Below are 24717 nucleotides of genomic sequence, written 5' to 3'. Positions count from 1 at the left end.
TGCTGACATAGTAAACATTTGATATGAGTAATATGCATTTAGTTCATAGTAATAATAATTATTCGAATTCGATTTATTTTATACTCTCTCCCTCATTTTCTTGAAAAGTATGAACTTTTTTTAAATTTGGAATAGTTAAACAACACAGTACACTTACACATAATTTTATTTACAACTTATATCAATACTAAACTACTAATGTTGTGGAGCCCACTCTCACTAACACTATTTACACTACTTTTTATCTCTCTATCTTACTTTATCAGCTATATATTTAAATATATGTTAAATCCAATGTTCATATTTTTAGTGACGAGAAGTATATATAAACAATAAACAATCATAAGAGTAACTGCATATTAAGTTACTACATGAATTTGACTTTTTCTTTGAAAAGTCTCCTTATATATGTATGGATATATAGAAAACATTTATGTTATAAACGTTTGACTACTTGTAGAAAGGGGCTGATGCTTACAAACTTATTCACGGGCATGATTGGTAGCCCATAAAAAGCCATAAAAAACCATAAAAGCCCATAAAAGGCCCTCTTCTTCAACCTTCTCCTCCGTTTGGCAGAACTCGAATTTGTTGGCGAACCCGGTAGAAAAATCCCGGATCTTGCTGGTTTTGAGATTAGATTCGGCGACTGAGACATTCCATTATCGGTGACAAAAGCAGGTATATATAACTTTTTCTCTACTTCTCTGACTATCTGATTTGTAGCTTTATGCCTAATTTGCCCTCCCTCCCACCACTATTTGACCTCTACAGCCACATACCCATAATCATGAGACACTGATTCGGCAGTGATCGTGTGCGAGCGGCCGTCTATCATAACATTGTTGGGGAGCTGGCGTTGGTGGATGTTGGTAGAATCGGCAGTGATGAGCAGGAGCAGGTTTTGGATAAGCTGATTGCCGCTGTGAATGAAGATATGGAGGGTATTTGAGAAGAATTATGCAGAGATTTGACGTGTAAGGATTTCTTCATAATTATGCATACCAAGTGTTTGATAATTTGCTTGTGTTAATTTAGTATACCATTTTAGTGTGAAACATTTTAGATTGTAATTTTACACTGAGGTGATTTTATAATGCTCTCTCTGCTTGTTCCCAGAAGTAGGCCTGGAATTTCCAAAAGTCGAGGTTCGGTTTGAGAATCTGAAGGTCGATGCTTTAGTTCATGTCGGAAGCAGAGCTCTGCCGACTATACCTAATTTCATTTTTGACATGACTGAGGTAAACATGCGAGAACGAAAATCCAATATGCCAAGTGGTCTCTATTTTCAAAATTAAGCTAACATGTTCAATGGAAACATGGCGTGAAAAATTGGCCTTCTTGAGGCAGCTCAGAATTTTCTCTGGTGGAAGACGAAAAGAAACACATGCAAAAGAAAACCTTCATCTATTGAGTGGACTCATACAAAGGAGCAGTGAGGAGTCTTGAAAGAGATACAATGATACCCGAACTCTCTAAAAAAGTAGGGATATTTTTGGCAATGCACGTAAATAAACTGCAGACTGATCAAGAGCATATTACCAAACTGACCCAACAGGCATACTTTAAGGGGGTGTTCGGTTGGTAAGATTAAATCTCATGATTAAATATGTATCATGTTTGATTCATAAGATTGAACCCTTCAACTTAATCCTAGATGGATAGTCTCATGATATTAGTCATGACAACCGAACGCCACCTAAATAGATATGCAATGACTCGCATCCAACTGGTCAATATGAATCTACAAAAATCTATCTACGTGTCGTCGGGCGTGCAAACTGAAGCGGATCTCAAAGCCTTAACCCACAATACTACTTCCTTCGTCCCATAAAAATATGGGCGGATGAGATGACACGAGAATTAAAATAAAATTGGTAAAGTAGGATAGATGGGGAGAATGATATGGTAAAGTAAGAGAGGGGAGGAGAATAGTAGTTAAAGTAGAGTTAATGGATAGTGGACCTACATTATTAAATTGATATAACTTTCCAAATTTGGAATGCACATATTTTTGTGGGATAGACGAAAATGAAAAGTGCACATATTTTATTGGATTGATGGAGTATTAATTAGTAAAGGGAAGTAAGGGTCGAATCCCACAAAGATGAAGATGCTACAACATGTGTTGTGAACATTTTGGGATGGCTACTGCCACGCAACTAGTGAGTTAAGTTTTATCTACTAGAATGAGTGGATTCCAAAATAAAATGCTAACTGATCAACTAGACTAAAACATGCGAAAAATATTAACATTTCTGACGGATCAAACAGATGGACAAAAACAGAAGTTATGCTACTAAACAGAAAAGTAACGGGGACCACTTGCCTAATTTACGTACTAGCAGATAAAGTTGGAAAAATCAACTAAAGTAAAAAAGCAACCGCAGATAAAGTTTCCTAACTAAATTCTGACGTCTACTACCTCAATTAAACAAGCAGAACAAGCAACTCAACACACTCAGCAAAATTGAAACAGAGCATGTAGCCAAAAACAGGAAATCGACAAATTGCAACTAGATCCATGCAATCCAGTTAAGTAAACAACGAATCAAGCAGTATATACTCCATTTCCATGCAATTCTCAACCAAAACTCTAGATCTGACGTAAATCAAACACTAAACAGCTAGATCTACGAAATCGAATGGCAATAAAGCATAAGAGATAACAAAATAAGAATAATCGAACTCGTCAACACAAGATCTAATGTAAACCGAACATGAAGCCTCATTGCAACAAACATTCTCGCAAGAATTCAAAATCAAATAACAACTTATCAAACTCGAGCGATCAAGATCCAGCTGGAACATAATTAGCTAAGATATTAATTAAGAAAACTCGGAAATAGCAACAGATTCAGAACTTGTATCTAGAAAACCAAACGAAAACAGTTAAAACGATTGTAGCGGCTACTCTGAGCTTACGAACATGAAATAAACGGTTAATTTTATGTAAACTAGACTTTCTCCCTCCAAGCTAGGAGGTAGAAAGTACTTTCTCGGATGAACTCTTGCTTCCTTCCTTCTATCCTTCTCCCTTCATGGTTTTTCGTGTAGAGTGTGTGGTGAATTGATGATTGTCAGTATTGTGTGTCCCTCTTCTACTTTAGGCTCCTCCTCCTTTTATAGGACGATTTCAGCTCCAATCCCTAGGGCATACTCTTCATGATTTGACATTAATACCCTTGTAGAAGATAACAACTCAACATTTGTCACGACCGCCCATACTAGGGGTACTACAAACGCGGCGATCGTGATACAACATGCAAGGATAGCCTTTTATGAAAACTTAATTAACTTAAAGGATGAAAAACTTTTTTTTTTGTTTTAAAGAAGCTTAAAGTTATAATTTTACTATTAAATAAAAATGACTTATGATAAACACTTTTAAAAGAAGCAGCGGAGAAACAATAAATATTAAAACTCAATCAACTCCTAAGAAAACAATTAGTTTAAAGAGCGGGAGACATCATTTTCAAGTAACATTGTAAATACTCGTTTCAAGTCTGACACAACCAAAACATACTGAAACATAGTACGGAAAAGATTAAAGTAGTGAAACATAGTTCAAAAAAAAACATAGCAGCGGAAATAAGGTTTAAAGAGAGTAAAGGATAACGCCTATGTATGAAGACACAACGCATCCTAAGGCCAACTCAACATCCTCCGCAACATCCCGCTCAACCTGCACATAAGAAAAAAAATATGCAGGGCTGAGTACTTGTTGTACTCAATGGGCTCATGCCGAAAACATTTTATATTAGTTATGTCATCCATACCAGTGATCTCGAGTTTTATATGTAGTAAGAAATATCACGAGAACACAAAAATATTTCAAGTCTGGTCAGACAATTTATCTCCCCACTTTTCACATCATTCCATCAACCACAATCAACATATCACAGTGCGACGAAAGTGTGGCCACACTATTCGCCCACGAGACCGGCCGACTAGTAAGGACGGCTCACAATCCCACCAATGTACACAGCCTGATAGGGTTTGCGGCCCTACTCAGACCCGAATTCGTTTCACAACACAACCCTATAGCCTAACGGACCAAACTCAGACGAACTAGGCATCAGGCAACAATCTCACAAACAAAAACATGGCATGACATAACAGTTAAACCACCCTTATAACACCACGTAATATATTCGAAAAATAAAGAGGTTTGAAAAGAAAGCCCACCTCGATTGCTTAACAACACAATTCCAACTTATGCAACTCTTGTTCCTCGAGCTCACGTATACTCAATCACCCTTGCCAACGACAACACAATCAGCTTTCCATAAACTTATGTTATCATGCATGTCCTATTGTTCCTTTTTATCGTTCCCTTAAATTACCCATCCCATCATTCATCGACATAAAGAAAAACATGTCATATTATTTCTCAACGTGTCACACATAATCACGTCATAGGATACTTTCCCAAATCATACATGCATCATATAGTTCATCAAACTTAGCAACAAGTGATATTTTCACATAACAACAAAACTGACAGAATTGCGCGGTTGGTTTGTAAAAATCACCAAAACTTCATCTGACCTCATATGAAGCTAAACTTTGGTCACAACACAGTAGACACATTCAAGTTCATTCAGTTAAAGTTTCACACTCAAATCATGGCATTTGGTCAGTCAAAACATTTATACAACTCTCTGGTCGGAACATAAAAATTATGGCAGCATTATGCAGTTTATTTGAAAATTTTACCATAAATTCATCCGATGTCCAATGAGGCTGAAATTTTTACACGACTCAGAAGACACTTCAAATGTTCAGTTAGTTCAAGAATCACATCTAACGGAGCTCATTTGTCGGTCAAAAAGAATACGAAACTTTCTGGGCGAGAACACAAGTTTCTGGTAGAATTGCGCAGTCAAATTCAAACATTTATTAAAAATCCATTTTTCGACAAAAAGGGCTGAAATTCACACGAGACACAGAAAATACCTTGACATTTACTAAGTAAAATGTTCACATCAAAATTCGATCATTTGATAGGTCAATTACACATCAGAAACTGCTGTTAGAACGTCACAGATTTCAGACTCACAAATTCGAAATTAGGGTTTCTTCCTCAATCATCCAAATTCAATTTTTCAGGCGTATAACACAAAATCATGCTAAAAAAGGTTCTCATAATCATGTTTGCACATAAACTCACATCATTCACCGAAAATTCAAATCAAACTTCACATAAACTCAATCAAAATCGCATAATTATCAAAGTTCTCATGCAAACACACTTTCCCACCGATTAATTTTGCAATCTATCATTCCTACACTCACTATATGCATGTAGGGTTCAAGAACAAGGATTATATAAAAAGATTGAGGGAAAGTGAATCAAATATACCTTTGTTGATGAAAACGAATCGGTAGAAACAAAAATTGATGCGATTCGTCGGAGACTCTTGAAAATTAACTTCTACGGATGCAAGAACAAGGATTGAATGGATGATTTTTGGAGAGAATGTGTGTGGGAGAGGAGAGGCGTGTGAGAGAGAGAGAGGGAGAGAGGAGAGTGGCGAAATATTTGAGGGAATGGGGGCTAGGGTTTAGTTTAGGTGATTATATAGTCCTAGGTTTAATCCCACAAAATTAATTAATTGTGGAGGAATAAAGTAGAGGCCAATAATTAAAATCCCTCAATTAAAAAGAAGGCATAACTTTCGAAATTTATGGCTGGGAATTAACAAGGAATTATTTGGTATTTACTTAGAGAGAAATAGATCCTCAATTTAGGAAATAAAACAATGAATATTCCATAAACAAGGGAACAAAATAAATTAAATCTCCAAGTAGGAAAAATAATGAGGGGCCGAAAATTCAAGGAGTGTGCACAAGAAAATTATTTAAATCCTCAATTAAATAGGATATGATTTAAATTTGGTAGTTTCTTTATAGGAAAAGACTCCCATAAATTAGGTAACAATTATAATCTCCTCTACAAAATAGAGGGGGGGCCGAAAATTGGCTTAATTAGCCACAAGGAATAATTCAACTCTTAATTTAATTTGGGTGAAGAAATAAAATGTGACATGATTTAATTGGATTTAATTAAAAAGAAGGGAATCAATAAGGCACCAATTAAATCAAGGAAAAATAATTCATCCTCCTATTAAATAGGAGATTTTTCGAAAACTCCAAAAGAATAGGTTAGAGTTCGGATTCCATGTTGTACAGATTAGGGATAATTTGGTTTGGATTTAATTTGAATAAATATCCCAAAACAATTAATTAAATCCAAGAAATGTAATAGTATTTCCAAAAATTAGGAAGGGCCGAAAATTCCAATGAATTGACTCGGAAAAAATATATGCATGATCCTATTAAATTATTTCCCCTCATTGGAAAATATAAAAATATCAACCACTTCATTCCACATCACCCACGACAATTATTTCACATAATTCACTTAATCGCATAGAAACAAAAGTTTCATAATTGAAATTTCAAATCAACTTATTAAATAAACATCACAAATTTTTGGGATGTTACATCCTTCCCCTCTTAAAAGAAATTTCATCCCGAAATTTAATCGTCTCACATAAACAACTAGGGGAACTTTTCTTTCAATTTATCTTCTAACTCCCACGTGGCTTCCTCGCGACCATGGTGTTTCCACAACACCTTCACGGACGCTATTAACTTGTTTCGCAACTCTTGTACCTTCCGATCTAGGATTACCTCGGGCCTTTCCTCGTAGCTCATGTCGGGGTTAGGATCATTTCCTCTTGATGAATCACATGCTTGGGGTCGAACACGTACTTGCGTAACTGTGACACATGGAACACGTTGTGCACGTTCCCAAAGCTGGGAGGTAACGCCAAGCGGTAAGCTACAGGACCTACTTCATCGATAATCTCGTACGGTCCTACAAAACGCGGTTCCAGCTTGCCTTTCACTCCGAACCTCACAACTCCTTTCGTCGGGGATACTTTCAAGAACACTTTATCACCAACGTCGAATTTGATTTCCGTTCGACGCACGTCAGCATACGACTTCTGCCTTCCTTGATCCTTGCGCGGATTTGATGCACAATTTCGGTCATCTCCTTTATAGCGTCGGGTCCTAACATCTTCTCTCGCCAACTTCATCCCAATAGAGTGGGGATTGACACTTCCTGCCATACAAGGCTTCATACGGAGCCATATCGATCGTCGCTTGGTAGCTATTGTTGTAGGAGAATTCAACCAACGGTAGAACAGTTTCATAACTTTCCCCTCGATCTAAGACAACGGCTCACAGCATATCCTCAAGCGTTTGAATCATCCTCTCTGACTGTCCGTCCGATTGCGGGTGATAAGCAGTGCTGAAGTTCAGTTGTGTGCCCAATTCACGTTGCAAACTCATCCAAAACTTTGATGTTAACTTCGTATCGCGGTCGGACACAAAGGTCTTTGGCACTCCATGCAAACGCACAATCTTATTCACGTAGAGTTTTGCTAATTTTTCCGCGCCATAAGTAATTCGAATTGGTAAAAAGTGCGCGCTTTTAGTTAGTCGATCGATGATCACCCAAATCGCAGTGTTGCCCTTCTGTGACTTTGGCTAACCCGTCACGAAATCCATAGCCAGATGCTCCCACTTCCATTCGGGGATTTCGAGTGGTTGCAACTTCCCATATGGCTGTTGGTGTAAGGCCTTCACTTGTTGGCATGCTAGACATCGTTCCACATATGACGCTACGTCTCCTTTCATTCCATTCCACCAAAAATGTTGCTTCAAATCTCGATACATCTTCGTGCTTCCGGGGTGTGCAGTGTAAGGCGTGTCGTGCGCTTCACTCAAAATCTCATCTTTTAGAATCTCATCGCTCGGCACACACAATCGCCCATCGTACGTCAAAGCATTATCTGCCTCCTCACGGTAATGATCAAGCTTCTCGGCTCTCACCTTCACACGTAATTCTTTCAACTTCTCATCACGTCGTTGGGCTTCTATGAGCTTGGTTCTCAAATCTGGCTCAATCACTAGCATCGCTATTCGTCCTTCTTCTGGCTCGGGCACTTTTACTATTTCCAATCTCATTCTGTCGAATTCGCGAATCAACGCTTCCTCTTGTGTTAGGAAATAAACCAATTGAGGTTGGTTCTTCCTACTCAAAGCATCGGCTACTACGTTTGCCTTGCCGGATGATAGTGAATACCACAGTCATAATCTTTCACGATCTCCAACCAACGTCGCTGTCGCATGTTCAGCTCCTTCTGCTCGAAGAAGTACTTGAGACTCTTGTGATCCGTATAGATCTCGCACCTCACTCCATAGAGATGGTGTCTCCAAATTTTCAGTGCATGCACCACTGCTGCTAACTCCAAATCATGAGTCGAAAAAATTCAATTCATTCGGTTTCAACTGTCGGGAAGCGTATGCTATCACTTTTCCATCTTGCATTAACACACATCCTAGTCCTACTTTCGACGCATCTATATAGACGGCGAAGTCCTTCGGGTACCGCTAGGACTAGTGCTGTAGTCAGTTTCTCTTTCAACAGTTGGAAACTCGCTTCGCACTCCGGTGTCCAAACCACTTTGATTCCTTTCTTCAACAGTTGTGTCATGGGTCTCGCGATTTTAGAGAATCTTTCAATGAAACGTCGATAGTATCCCGCCAATCCCAAGAAACTGCAGATTTCACTCGGCGTTTTCGGCGATTTCCAATTCTACACGGCCTCGAGCTTTGCTGGGTCTACTTGAATTCCATTTGCCGTCACAATATGACCAAGAAAGTTCACTCGAGTCAACCAAAACTCGCACTTACTAAACTTGGCATAAAGCTTCTCCTTTCGCAACGTTTCTAACACTGCTTGTAGATGCCATCCATGTTCCTCCTCGTTCTTCGAGTATACTAAAACATCGTCGATGAAGACTAACATGAACTTGTCGAGATACTCATGGAAAACTCAGTTCATCAAGTCCATGAAGACAGCCGGGGCGTTGGTCAGCCCAAATGGCATCATGACGAATTCATAATGGCCATAACGAGTGCGAAAAGCAGTCTTAGGCACATCCTCTCGTCGGACCTTTAGTTGATGATATCCGGACCTCAAGTCCATTTTTGAAAATACGCCCGCTCCTTGAAGTTGGTCAAACAAATCATCAATCCTCGGCAGTTGGTACTTGTTCTTCAAGGTCATCTTGTTGAGCTCACGATAGTCGATGCACATCCTCATCGTTCCATCCTTCTTCTTAACGAACAACACTGGCGCTCCCCATGGTGACACACTAGGTCGAATAAAACCCAAGTCTAACAGTTCTTGCAACTGTATCTTCAACTCGGCAAATTCCTTAGGGGCCATTCGGTATGGCGCCTTCGATACTGGCGCAGACCCTGGTTCCAAAACAATAGTGAACTCTAATTGTCTGTCGGGTGGCGGTCCAGATAAAGCTTCGGGAAACACATCGGGAAAATCTCGTACTACTGCCACGTCTTCCACTCTCAAATCCTTCTTTTCCTCTCCGTTCAAGTACACAAGATACGTCGGACGCCCTTTTCTTATCATCGTGGTTGCTTGTAAAGCAGAGATTATAAGGGGTTTCGTCGGTTCATGGAAATTCCATACAAGATAGTCGGCTCTTTGCTAGAGGCTCGAAAAGAAATTTGCCTCTTCTTGCAATGTTGCATCAAAAACTCAGAATATGTATCAAGAACGCGAACTTTAATCAAACGGTCTTAACTTGGATATGAACCAATTTTGAAATATAACAATTGGTTATGATCATCCCCACGGAGCATGAAAGAACATAAGATAGGTCATGAATATGAGATGAAATCAAATAAATGTCAATTCTCATAGTTGGCTACCAAAAAGATAATTCAGTTGTCCGACCAAATTTGAAAAGTCCACACATCAATGGATAATGACTTAAAAGGTTGAGGGAAAAGAAATGATCAGTTGCATGAGGATTGAGAAATGTAGGCATTTGTCACAAGGCGGTACTGATCATGGTTCAACGAAAATCATAATATGGATTGATAGAATAACATCAATGGGTTCATAAGTTTGTGAAGACAACCAAAGTCAAAGGGGCTTTTTGAAAAAAAATCAAGTGGATTAAGTTTGTTAAGGCATGGTATAAAATGTAGGCCTTAACTTTATTTTGTAGAAATGAAGGTTCTATTATGAAAAGGATACATATAGTGGAACTGAACCAAAAAGAATTTCACTGTGTAAGAAAGAACTTGACACAGACATGGTTACAAAATGAAAAGTTGAACAAAAGTTCAAGGAAGAATATCCCATAGAAAAAAAATGTCTGCGAAACGTGATTATATTGAAGGACATAACTGCAAGCAGCTTTAGGAATGAAGTTCAATAGTAAAGGCTCACAAAGTCAAAATACTGTGCGTATAAATAATAAGTCATAGAAGACTACAATCAATCCAAGTGTCCAAAGTTATGAAGACAACACCACTTTCCAAGAACTAAAAGTGAGTTAAGACTCAATGGAGGAAAAGAAATAATATGCATCACTTGCAAGGGGTGAACGAAACAAGCTGTCAAGTAGACAAGGGTCCACGGTTATTTGAAAGGTCCTGAAAAAATAACTTCTTAGAATCTAAGTAAGAGCTGTTGATTAAAATAGTTTGTTCTAGCTATTAAAGTCGCACTCCCTCGTTCATCTTTCGCAAGCCAAGACTAGTAACATCGCTCTAAGAACCGTGGATTCCACGCTGGGATTCTTCGTGTCATCGCCACTAATAATGATAGTCGGAATCCACATCTTCATAAAATTCTTTGCATGTCATAATGACTATCCTCGTAGGACATTGTTATCATCCTCGTGCTCCTTAGCAGGGTATGCAGATCATCTCCATCATGTTGTCACTTACGCAAGATTACACTATACTAATTTAATCGCGAGTATGATCGCTCGCCGTTGCATGAAAATATCACTTAGCTTCAGCTCTTCTTGTCTCGCACCTTGACTTAAGGGTTTGCCTCAACTTTCATATTCTCGTACGTTTCATTGCTCAGAGAAGCAATAGTTAAGTTTTCAACTTAGAACTATGATTCACGCGGTCAACTAGGCTTATATTTTAGGTACTCTAAGTTCACAACATAATTCATCATCTCATAGATCATCATCTACCACAATTTACGTAATTCATACCTCAAGATAAACACACCACATTTTCACATCTCATAGCAAAACACTTTCGAACTTTACAACTATATTCAAAACTTTTGAAACAAAATTTCTTTACACTTTCACACTTTCCAAAAAAATTCCACATCTCACTTTTAAAATAAAAGTTTTGACTCAACTAAAACGTACTTTCGTATCAACTTTCATCATTCGTATAAAACACTCCATAGAATAACGTATCATACTCCGGACCTCATAACATACATAACATCACACTTCCATAGCTTAATTTTCCAAACGAAAAAGTCATTTCTCTTTTTTTTTAAACTTTTTTTTTGTCGAAACTCAAAATTTTTTTTCTTTTGGACAATTCATACTCACAACATTTTCCATTGATCAATTAATTTTCTTGAAAGAAAGAACTAACATGTTTTCATTTAAAGTTCAAAGATATTTTTTTTCAAAAATTCCAACAACTTTCCACAACATAAATATTTTTCCTCAATCATACTCCACTAGAACAACTAGTCATTAATATTGCAAAACAATCAACCTCAAAATCATTTTCCCATTTTTTTCTACATGTCAAACACCATGCAAATCTTTCAAAACTCATAACGCATTTGTATTCCAGACAAAACACTCATGCACTTCGCATATATGTTTGAAACAACATTTTTAGTTACTCATCTTTTCTCATAAATTTCAACATTCTCAAAACAACTCATCAATTTCCATTTTTGATGTAAAACACTCCATCTTCCTATGTTCGCATGCTTACATCGTAGAACTTTCACACATAACACATATTTACGACATTATGTCACTCATGCTCATGTTTCACATAAGCATACCAGAACAATATCACATTCTTACATACAACACGTGTTTAGATCATCTTGACAATCATGCTCATACTCAACAAAATCATACTATCACAACATCGTACACACACACACACATATATATATATATATATATATATATATATATATCACGCGCTTAGATTATCATGACAATCATGCTCATATTCCACATAATCATGTCATTACAATTCATCTTCATGCATAACGTTCATTCACATGCATACACTTGCCAAACACCCTCATCATATCATCATCAATTACATGCAACGATCTCACATGTTTTCAACAACTTAAAACATACCTCACTTTCTTTGGTTGAGCGCGATGCTTTGGATGTTGAGCCTTCGTTACACTTCTAGTCAATAAGGATTCACTAATCTAGACTTAAGACAAAAGAAGACTCTCGGACCATAGCGAAACACTAAGCTCTGATACCAATCTGTCACGACCGCCCATACTAGGGGTACAACAAACACGGCGATCGTGATACAACATGCAAGGATAGCCTTTTATGAAAACTTAATTAACTTAAAGGATGAAAAACTTTTTTTTTTGTTTTAAAGAAGCTTAAAGTTATAATTTTACTATTAAATAAAAACGAATTATGATAAACACTTTTAAAAGAAGCAGCGGAGAAACAATAAATATTAAAACTCAATCAACTCCTAAGAAAACATTTAGTTTAAAGAGCGGGAGACATCATTTTCAAGTAACATTGTAAATACTCGTTTCAAGTCTGACACAACCAAAACATACTCAAACATAGTACGGAAAAGATTAAAGTAGTGAAACATAGTTCAAAAAAAACATAGCAGCGGAAATAAGGTTTAAAGAGAGTAAAGGATAACGCCTATGTATGAAGACACAACGCATCCTAAGGCCAACTCAACATCCTCCGCAACATCCCGCTCAACCTGCACATAAGAAAAAAAATATGCAGAGCTGAGTACATGTTGTACTCAATGGGCTCATGCCGAAAACATTTTATATTAGTTATGTCATCCATACCAATGATCTCGAGTTTTATATGTAGTAAGAAATATCACGAGAACACAAAAACATTTCAAGTCTGGCTAGACAATTTATCTCCCCACTTTTCACATCATTCCATCAATCACAATCATCATATCACAGTACGACGAAAGTGTGGCCACACAATTCGCCCACGAGACCGGCCGACTAGTAAGGATGGCTCACGATCCCACCAGTGTACACAGCCTGATAGGGTTTGCGCCTTGCTCAGACCCGAATTCGTTTCACAACGCAACCCTATAGCATAACGGAGCAAGCTCAAACGAACTAGGCATCAGTCAACAATCTCACAAACAAAAACATGGCATGACATAACAATTAAACCACCCTTATAACACCACGTAATATTTTCGGAAAATAAAGAGGTTTGAAAAGAAAGCCCATCTCGATTGCTTAACAACACAATTCCTACTTATGCAACTCTCGTTCCTCGAGCTCACGTATACTCAATCACCCTTGCCAACGACAACACAATCAGTTTTCCATAAACTTATGTTATCATGCATGTCCTAATATTGTTCCTTTTTATCGTTCCCTTAAATTACCCATCCCATCATTCATCGACATAAGGAAAAACATGTCATATTATTTCTCAAGTGTCACACACATCATAGGATACTTTCCCAAATCATACATGCATCATATAGTTCATCAAACTTAGCAACAAGTGATATTTTCACATAACAACAAAACTGGCAGAACTGCGCGGTTGGTTTGTAAAAATCACCAAACATTCATCCGACCTCATATGAAGCTAAACTTTGGTCACAACACAGTAGACACATTCATGTTCATTCAGTTAAAGTTTCACACTCAAATCATGGCATTTGGTCAGTCAAAACATTTATACAACTCTCTGGTCGGAACATAAAAATTCTGGCAGCATTGCGCAGTTTATTTGAAAAATTCACCATAAATTCATCCGATGTCCAATGAGGCTGAAATTTTACACGACTCAGAATACACTTCAAATGTTCATTTAGGTCAAGAATCACATCAAACGGAGGTCATGTGGTCGGTTAAAAAGAATACGAAACTTTCTGGGCGAGAACACAAGTTTCTGGCAGAATTGCGCAGTCAACTTCAAACATTTATTAAAAATTCATTTTTTGACAAAAAGGGCTGAAATTCACACGAGAGACAGAAAACACCTTGACATTTACTCAGTAAAATGTTCACATCAAAATTTGATCGTTTGATAGGTCAATTACACATCAGAAACTGCTGTTAGAACGTCATAGATTTCAGACTCACAAATTCAAAATTAGGGTTTCTTCCTCAAGCATCCAAATACAAATTTTCATGCTTATACCACAAAATCATGCTAAAAAAGGTTCTCATAATCATGTTTGCACATAAACTCACATCATTCACCGAAGATTCAAATCAAACTTCACATAAACTCAATCAAAATCGCATAATTATCAAAGTTCTCATGCAAACACACTTTCCCACCGATTAATTTTGCGATCTATCATTCCTACACTCACTATATGCATGTAGGGTTCAAGAACAAGGATTATATGCAAAGATTGAGGGAAAGTGAATCAAATATACCTTTCTTGATGAAAACGAATCGGTAGAAACAAAAATTGATGCGATTCGTCGGAGACTCTTGAAAATTAATTTCAACGGATGCAAGAACAAGGATTGAATGGATGATTTTTGGAGAGAATGTGTGTGGGAGAGGAGAGGCGTGTTAGAGAGAGAGAGGGAGAGAGGAGAGTGGTGAAAATTTTGAGGGAATGGGGGCTAGGGTTTAGTTTAGGTGATTATATAGTCCTAGGTTTAATGCCATAAAATTAATTAATTATGGAGGAATAAAATAGAGGCCAATAATTAAAATCCCACAATTAAAAAGAAGGCATAACTTTCGAAATTTATGGCTGGGAATTAACAAGGAATTATTTGGTATTTACTTGGAGAGAAATAGATCCACAATTTAGGAAATAAAACAATGAATATTCCATAAACAAGGGAACAAAATAAATTAAATCTCCAAGTAGGAAAAATAATGAAGGGGCCGAAAATTCAAGGAGGGTGCACAAGAAAATTATTTAAATCCTCAATTAAATAGAATAGGATTTAAATTTGGTAGTTTCTTTATAGGAAAAGACTCCCATAAATTAGGTAACAATTATAATCTCCTCTACAAAATAGAGGGGGGCCGAAAATTGGCTTAATTAGCCACAAGGAATAATTCAACTCTTAATTTAATTTGGGTGAAGAAATAAAATTTGACATGATTTAATTGGATTTAATTAAAAAGAAGGGAATCAATAAGGCACCAATTAAATCAAGGAAAAATAATTCATCGTCCTATTAAATCGGGGATTTTTCGAAAACTCCAAAATAATAGGTTAGAGTTCGGGTTCCATGTTGTACCAATTAGGGATAATTTGGTTTAGATTTAATTTGGATAAATATCCCAAAACAATTAATTAAATCCAAGAAATGTAATACTATTTCCAAAAATTAGGAAGGACCGAAAATTCCAATGAATTGGCTCGGAAAAAATATATGCATGATCCTATTAAATTATTTCCCCACATTGGAAAATATAAAAATATCAACCACTTCATTCCACATCACCCACGATAATTATTTCACATAATTCACTTAATCACATAGAAACAAAAGTTTCATAATTGAAATTTCAAATCAACTTATTAAATAAACATCACAAATTTTTGGGATGTTACAACATTCTCTCTCCTCCGAGTCATCCTTTGTAGCTCCATCATTAGTAGATCCTCCTGATCATTTAGCAGGGCTGCCTGTCATGGTCACTTCATCTTCGCCCACTTGATTCGTTTCCTCAGCTTTTTGACCATTATTCCCTTTTTGCGCCCACTTGATCAAGGCGCATCACTGCTCAGCCAACCTGCAATTTTGCACACTAAAAACTCCACTTTTCTCGCATTATCTCCCCAAATTTGAAAATAGGAGTCTCGGTTCTCCTTACCATAGTTAGAAAAAACGTCACCTTCCTTTTTGCACTAAAATTTCTGAAATGCCATCAAACAATACAAAAATTAAATCCCAAAAATATACCCAACCCCCCAAACCCTCTCCGTGTTATGTCCTTGCCTTGTTAAATTGTGGGTGATGCTTCAATTGACCTTGCCTATAATGATATTTTATTGAGTGTTATGTTGGGGATGCTTTAAAGGTTGTATAGGTGTTGCCTTATGGGTTGATTGTGATGGTGGTACTTGATTTTTCCCTACCTTATGATGAAATATGCAATGTGATGACATTTGATTGTGTTCCGCTAGAGATGCCAAAGGTTTATGGTTCGGGGTTACGGTTCTGAATTGGAACCATGAGATTTATATAGAATCAAAACCGCTACTTTTGGAACCGTGAGAAGGTTTAGGTTCCAAAATTCTGGAACTGAAACCGTGCCGGAACTGCCAGTTTCGGGCAATTCCAAACCGGAACCGAAAAAACCACTGGAAACCGGCGATTCGAAGCTAAACCGGATCGTGAAAAACCACTGGCTCAGAACCGAAACCGGACTTGGCGATTTTTGAACCAGAAATGTAACTACAAAATATGCTCATGGTTTGGTTCCGGTTCGAGATTTTTCAAAATCAGAACCGGCAGTTCCGAAACCTTGGGCATGTCTATGTTCAGCCACCCCTTTAAAGGTTGGGAGGCTGACTATGTCCTGCCCTATGATGAAAATTTTCTGAGTGTTATATGGGGGTTAGTTGATAGATACTGCTATACAATTTTATTGTGGATTAATGGTTCTGCTAATGTTGATGGTTGTGTTGGTGGTGCTAGGTTTGTCTTATGATGAAATATGCATTGTGATGAAATTTGATAGTGTGTTACCATCCATGCCCTATGATGAAACTTTTCTAAGGGATTGGACTAAACTTCAATGAATATGTGCATTACATTTTCTTTGCACTGTTACTACATACAAAACAAAAAAAAATTAGACCCTACTAACCTAAAACATGAAGGCCTGAATACCATAACTCATCCCCCCTATCTATCTAGAACCCAAAAGCTAGACAAAACTCCAATGTCATATGCACAACATGCATTGTTCTCTTATTGCTGTAAGTACTCCAACACATCTCTTACAAGCTTCTCATCCACATCCAGTGCATTGGGCAGTCCCTTAGTTCTTACCAACATGTCCTGGTCAATGTGAGGGACTTTGTAATTGGTCCCACCCCTGACTACCAAAATTTGTGTGAGGCAAGTCTGTAGTGAGTGGAATATCCTGTTCAAGGTTTGTGGTGACATCTCTGCATAAGAGTTACACACATTCCCCAACAATGTTTCAACACTATTGCACGGTTTCTCATGTTGCAGTGTTTGAATTGCCCGGAAAAACCCTAGGTCTAAAATGTTGGTGTCAGGTGAATTGGATGGTTGACACATCAAATGGATTTTAAATCCTAAAATCCATCTGAATTAGCAACAACCTCAAATTCAGGATCTACACCATTTGTGTGGGGTGTGGCATGTCTTGCTAGATAAATTTCTTTGCTTGCCCTACCAGGCCACTTGGCCTTAATTGCTAGTACAATTTGTAAATGACATAAAAAATCCTAGATGCTGATCTTTACAAACCTTGTGAAAGATCTAATAGGTTATTAAGTAGCAAACCTTGTTGATAAGGCAGTCCCTCATCACTTTTTTGGTGACTACCTATTTTGTTTTAGTTTTAAGTGTGCCTTTAGGCTTATTCTTGGATTTTCTTTGTGTTGGTACCACTTCAGTGAAAGGAAAAATACCCACCTTTCCATCAAATTTGGTTCGGCCATCAAAGCCAAATTCTTGCTTACATACAACACACATGAAAATTACTTTGGTGATGTACCTCTTTGACTTGCATGCCCTATATAGCTCATCTTCATCCGGCAAGAGGTAATACCTTTCTGATGCCTTGGCCATATAGAACTATTTTTCATCTGGACTATATCGTGCATGCTATGAAACTTAACTCTACTTGCATTTATGGTTGCTGAAGTTAAATAAGGCACTATTGATACACTATTTTTTAGCACTACAACTACTTGCAAGTATACACGGCAGAAATAGTATAGCTAAAGGTCAGTACTGGGATATCGAACACATGGAATATAAATGTGACTGTCTATTATGTACTAAGCGTCATATACTATTTAGAGAAACAAGAGTTTTGGATTTAAAAACATAGATAAATAAAGAAACAAAACAAATAAAATAGAATTAGGCAAACAGAGGAATTTCGAGGATAATGATTTCACTAACTCTTTAGTTATTCTAACTAATTCTACGTTCATCCGACTCAAGTTTTACCACGATTTCTCCCTATCAAGCATCAATACTCATGTCACAATTATTGTATGAACATATAATATAAATCAATCAAAGCTATCACCGATCAAAGATTGACAATAATCAAGGTAATGGCCAATTAGTTGAACAAAAGCTAAAGAAAAATCAAGTGGAACGAGTTCTGAACATTAAACATAAAAAGAACTACATAAAAATTAATTACTATCAAACCTCAAAATTCTATTGTTTAGTAATCCATAGACAAATGAACTAAAATAATAAATAAAGTACTAGACATGAAATAAATAAACAAAACCCAAGGTAGAATGTTGAAGTCTTCATGCTCCTCTTGCCTCTTCAATCTCCAAGAATGATGGAAGAATTAAAATATGGAGTAGAGAGCAAGGAGCCTTGGAGGCTCCCCTTTTGGAGGCTATGATGGGTGAATATTATGAATTAGGTTATAGGGTATTTAAAGGCATGAAAAGGATTTAAACTGAAGGGGTTGACAGCGGAAGCGTGCGTACAAATGGATCACATAAAATTCTGATCTATTTAGCAGATTATTTAGACAAATTCTATTCGCGTAATTCTTACATATATCTTGCTCATAACTTGAATTTAAACATGCTTTAGTGCATATTATACCTAAAACATGCTTGCTACGGAGTAAGCCAATTTACCTCGTTGATTCACTGAAGAATCGAAGATGACTTGCGTCTTCTCCACGTGAAGATCTTGAGAACTAAACCACGGATCTTCTGACTGGTTCCCGGACTATAATCTGATATCAGTGTGGACTGATCTCACTAGAATATTAGGACTTAAATAAAGAAGACAGAAACTGCTAATGGAGGGAGCAAAAATCGTCCCCTATAAGGAATAGGAGGGGGACGAAAATTTTGAATGAAAATAATATGTATATTCTGTCTCCTTTATTCTCCTATTTATATTTAGTCACATATTGGGCTCAGTCAGGGATCTATGGAAGAATTTGGATATGGCCTCCCCAATTAGCTTTTTACTAATTAAATTGAACCCACAATTTAATACTCCCTCCGTCCCACATTTAGAGTAACAATTAGTTATGGCACGGGTTTTAAGAAATTGGTGGAGTGTGTATTTAATGAAGTGAGAAGGTAGAGTGTGTAATAAATGAAGTGAGTAGGTGGAAAGTGAGATAGGTTGACTTTTTTAGTTTAAAATTGTTTCTTCTTTCACTTTATTTAATTTTGGTTGTTTAAATAAGTTAGACTTATTATTTTTAATTTTACACCTTGGTTACTCTATTTCCTTTACATAAAATTAAGATAGGACAAAATTAAATTTTAAACTAAAATTTGAACAAGGAGCAATCCCCTAATTTTCAGCCATCACATCAACACAAATTTGAAGAGGGAATTCATTCCATTTTCATTTACTCAAACCTCCAAATTAAGGAGGGAAAAATAATTTACAATCCCATGGAGGGAAAAATCCAAAATCAAAATAAAGGTAATCTACCTCTATAAATACATTCACTCCACATTTACACCAACAATTGCCAATTCCACCTACCTACACACCAACCAAAAGGTATTTATATGTAAATTCCCCTCAGAGCAATTTCATCATAGGGGAATGGAAATGGATCAAGCAACAGATGGAGCAGGAGAATATTCAGGATGCAGAACTGGAGCCAAGGCCGAGTCAAGGCCTGAAGTTGAGCAGCCAAATGAAGAACCATATTGTACAGTTCCTACAACAGCAATGCCAAGCTGGAGCACTGCCACATGGTTCATTTCAAGAGGCAGCCAATAGATTCAAAGTGCACAGAATTATAGTGAGCCGATTATGGGGGATAGCCAAGCAGCAAATGTCAGATGGGCAGCCTGTTATCATGAGGGGCAGAGCATCAGGATATAAAAAGAAAACAGGTAAAGTACATTTTGATGATGAAAAGTTCAAACAATTGTCTTTTCTTGAGAGATCTTGCTATAGAAAGCTTGCATGTAAAATGGGTGTTAGCAAGACAATAGTTGGTAGATGGGCAAAGAGTCACCTGATAAGGCCACATACAAATGCCATAAAACCAGCACTCACTGAAGCAAACAAAATCAGTAGAATGAGATGGTGTCTTACTCATATTCAGCCAACTTTGGATGAAGGAAAGCTTCTTTATCATGCTATGCACAATACAGTTCATATTGATGAGAAATGGTTTTACATGACAAAAGCTTCAGACAGATACTACCTGTTGCCGGATGAGGATGAGCCTTACAGGTCTTGCAAGTCAAAAAGATTTATCACAAAGGTGATGTTCATGTGTGCTGTAAGTAGGCCACAGTTTGACACAGATGGTCAGACCATCTTTGATGGTAAAATAGGCATATTCCCATTCACAGAACAAGTTCCAGCCAAAAGGAAGTCCAAGAATAGGCCAAGAGGGACATTAGAGACTAAATCTATACCATCGGTTAACAAGGAAGCAATGAGAGAATGTCTCTTGAATCAGGTATAGATATTTTTATCCCCTCACCTGCCTATCAGACATTGATAATGTCATCATTTAGCATTTTTTACATTGATTCATTCATCAAAGGCTGCAATTTTGCAAATCAGATCCAACAAACCAATAAAAGGCTGCATTTTTGCAAATCAGAGCCTCCAAACCTTCAAAGGGGTGGCTAGGTTCACAAAAACACAACCTATCAGACATTGATATTGTCATCATTTAGGATTTTTTACATTGATTCATTCATAATGCACAGATTATTCCAGCAATCAAGGCAAAGTGGCCAGCCAATGCAAACAAGGATATCTATATCCAACAAGATAATGCCAAGCCTCACCTAAGATCTTTTGACTCACAATTTGATGAGCTTGCAAGTTCAGATGGATTTAAGTTCCATCTAATCAGCCAACCAGCCAACTCCCCAGACACCAATGTATTGGACCTAGGCTCTTTTAGGGCCATTCAATCACTACAAGATGATAAAGTAGCAACCAACATAGATGAATTACTGGGTAATGTCTGGAGTTCTTTTGAGGAACTCACACCACAAACTCTGAACAATGTTTTTTTAACATTGCAAAGCTGCCTCAGTAAGATCCTTGAAGTGCATGGAGGCAACAACTACAAAATACCCCACTTGAACAAGGAAAGGCTGAGAAGAACAGTGGGGCTTCCTACATCCCTAGAAGTTGGGGAGAATTTGGTCAAAGAGAGCTTGGAGTATCTGCTACTACCTCAGAATGATGTGGGTGCCTCATATGACATAGGGCATCTAATGAATGTTTTCCAGCTCTAAATAATCCACTTGGATCTTAGGGTTTACAGTATAAGCATCAAAGTAGTTTGGTGTTTAGGATGTAAACTTGTTTTTTTGGTTATAGCCTACATTTTGGGTTAGGTTTAATAGGCTGATTTCTGTGGAATGGTAACTAAGCCTGCTTGTAAATCTATAGACTACATTTTGTATGTATTCAAAGGCTGTAATTTTGCAAATAAGAGCCTCCAAACCATCAAAGGGGTGGCTAGGTTCACAAAAATACAACAAATACAGAGACATCATAGCTGAGCATGCATAACTTTCAGAAAAATATCATCACAGAGGAGCAACATTGCAAATCAGACCCAACAAACCAAACAAAGGCTGCAATTTTGCAAATCAGAGCCTCCAAACCATCAAAGGGGTGGCTAGGTTCATAAAAACACAACCAATACAGAGACATCATAGTTGAGCATGCATAACTCTCAGAACAACATCATCACAAATGTACAAATTTGCAAATCAAAGCCTCCAAACCATCAAAGGAGTGGCTAAGTTCACAAAAACCAACCAATCCAGTCAATAAACAGATAATCAGATGTTATTCATCACAAAAACTTCATCATATGACATCAAACAAGATCAATTCATGCCAAAACAGCCTCCAAACCAAGCAAAGGGGTGGCTCAGAATTGAGAAAATACCCACAGTTTAGATGAGATATTTCATGCCAGGCAACAAAATAAGCACCATAGCTTTCTCATTCTCGGTGTACTCCACCTTTAATGAAGAAGCTGGTTGAGGTCCAGATTCGTCACAGGGGAGGGACGGTTCAGACCCGTCAAAGCCCTCAGCCGGCGGTTGGCGTTCAGACCCGTCAAAGCCCTCAGACGGTGGCTGGATTTCAGATCCGTCGAAGAAACAAGACGGTGGGGGAAGCTCAGATTCATGGACGACCTCTGACCCATCAACGCCCGCAAACCATCTCCGATGTCCAGATCGGTGGTAACAATCGACCACACGGTCGATTTCCCACCGTTCAATCACTCCCGGTGGTGTATCAGGGACTATTAGGGTTTCGAGAGGTGCATCGAAAGATAGCACGGATTCACACTCCGACAATGGATCCCAACCTTCCGCCATGAGAAGCGAATAGAGAGAGACGGGAATGGTGGAGTGATAATAGTAGGAGCCGATTAGGGGTCCAACAATTTAGATCGGCGATTGGAGTAGGAGACGATTAGGGTTCGGGAATGGGGGAGACGGGAAATGGTGGAGAGCGAGAGATAGATGAAAGTCAAATGAGGGGGGTTGGGGGGTTGGGGGTGGGGTGGGGGGGTTATGTGTTTGTTTTTTATTTTGGGTTTATTTTTGTGTTTATAATGGCATTTGAGTGTAATTTTGTTGAATAATAGGGTAAATTTCTATGTCCAAAAATGGAAAATTGTAAATGTAACTCTAAAACTGGGACGGACTTTTTTGGTAAAATGTCACTCTAAAACTGGGACGGAGGGAGTATAAGCTTATATTGGAATATCACGAGTAGCCACAACAGAAGTAATATTGCACTGCCCATCCTAATCTGAAATTACAAGTATTTCGAGTTTCCATTTGTTTGTAATTTATTTCCCGCGCATAAGATATAAACTTCCATTAATTAATTAATGTTTTCTATGGACTTAATTAACATATTATTAACATATTATTAATTAGCAAGAAACGCTTATTTATTATTCGTAGAGTAACCAAACTCCAACTAGCTAGGTTCCGAATAATAAAACCTTGTTTCGAGCTCCTCTTTCGAACGTTATCAAACGAGACTCACCTCTCTCACGATTCAATATAATAGCAATCCTAGCACCGCTAGATATTAATCATCACTACCCAATATACCAGAAATCTTGGGTTACGAAAAACTTGCACCTATTGGTAAGTCAAAGTAGTACATAATCAATATCGTATGCTCAATGCTAACGTACATTGATTAAGAAATTAATTATCATGACCTCGTCTTTTCGTAGATAGCATAAAAACTCGTCTTGCCGTTAGATCCAATTCAGTGCTATAGGCTTAGAAATATGCGGACTGACATTGCAACCTTTCACGATAGGTAGTCTAGGCCTATCTAGGTTGTGAAATTCTTATTTTTCTTTGTTCAGAACTGATCGTGTTACCTTAAAGTGGACGACGCCCACAACCGGTCTACTAAAATAAAGACTTAGACTTTGTTACGTTGCTTATACATTGAAATATGCAATAAACATCCATTAAATGTAAAACATAACAGCATTATGACAAAAATAATCTGTTGCATTCCATTGGAAAATAAAATATAGAGTTTTACAGTATTCAATAACTCGAAAGGTGATTTCTAGTATACAAACTCTAACAATCTCCCACTTACACTCATAACAGCTTTCGAGTATACAAAATATATGTGCACATGTCTAATTCTCCCACTTATACTGAAAGCAAGTTGAGTTCTTGAACGAGTCGAACTCCCATACCTTCAACATGATGCTCGAACAGTTTCACCACCAATGCCTTTTTAAAAGGATATGCCCGGTTGTTCTCTGACGCAATCTTGACCACTTGTATGTCTCTTCTCTGCACTATATCTATAATGATATGATACTTCTTCTCTATGTGTTTGCTCGCTTTGTGAGCCCTTGGTTCTTTCGAGTTTGCCACAGCACCAGAATTGTCACAATAAATGGTGATGCTCTTGGGCAAATTCGTAACCACACCTAAATCCATAAGGAAGTTCTTGAACCATACAACCTCTTTTGTAGCCTCCGAAGAGGCCACATACTCGGCTTCCATGGTCAAGTCCGCGATGCATTTCTGCTTCACACTCTTCCAAATTACGGCTCCACCTCCTAAGGTGAACACATATCTAGAAGTAGATTTTCTCGAGTTCTGATCAACTTGAAAGTCTGAGTCAGTATATCCCAAAGGACAAATCTCGGTTGCATTGTAAACTAGAGCATAGTCCTAAGTCCGTTTAAGATACTTGATTATATTCTTTACGGCAGTCCAATGTCTTTGGCCCGGATTCGACTGATATCTTGCCACTATGCCAACAACAAAGTAAATATCAGGTCGTGTACAAAGCATAACATACATGAGACTTCCAACTTCTGAAGTATACAAAATCCTTCCCATCTTTTCTATCTCAGA

The 24717-nt window shown here is 37.6% G+C and overlaps 1 protein-coding gene and 1 long non-coding RNA gene across 2 annotated transcripts; both read left to right on the top strand.

Annotated features, from left to right (window-relative positions):
• Positions 1-256: 256 nt before the first annotated feature.
• On the top strand, positions 257-1670 carry LOC121771277. Its single transcript, XR_006043975.1, has 3 exons — positions 257-681; positions 775-977; positions 1120-1670. It is a non-coding gene; the product is annotated as an uncharacterized LOC121771277 (long non-coding RNA).
• Positions 1671-19928: 18258 nt separating this feature from the next.
• On the top strand, positions 19929-21576 carry LOC121775707. Its single transcript, XM_042172733.1, has 2 exons — positions 19929-20780; positions 21037-21576. The coding sequence occupies exons 1-2, from the start codon at positions 19929-19931 to the stop codon at positions 21574-21576; spliced, it is 1392 nt and encodes a 463-aa protein (XP_042028667.1).
• Positions 21577-24717: the final 3141 nt, after the last annotated feature.

This window comes from Salvia splendens, chromosome 2, assembly GCF_004379255.2.
Source record: "Salvia splendens isolate huo1 chromosome 2, SspV2, whole genome shotgun sequence".
NCBI lineage: Eukaryota > Viridiplantae > Streptophyta > Magnoliopsida > Lamiales > Lamiaceae > Salvia > Salvia splendens.
This window is presented reverse-complemented; position numbering and strand designations above follow the sequence as displayed.

Coding starts and splice junctions, on each gene's coding strand:
- LOC121775707 (XM_042172733.1), top strand. CDS start 19,929: ATGGAGCAGGAGAATATTCAGGATGCAGAACTGGAGCCAAGGCCGAGT. Junction 20,781..21,036: donor GAGAATGTCTCTTGAATCAG/GTATAGATATTT, acceptor CATAATGCACAG/ATTATTCCAGCAATCAAGGC.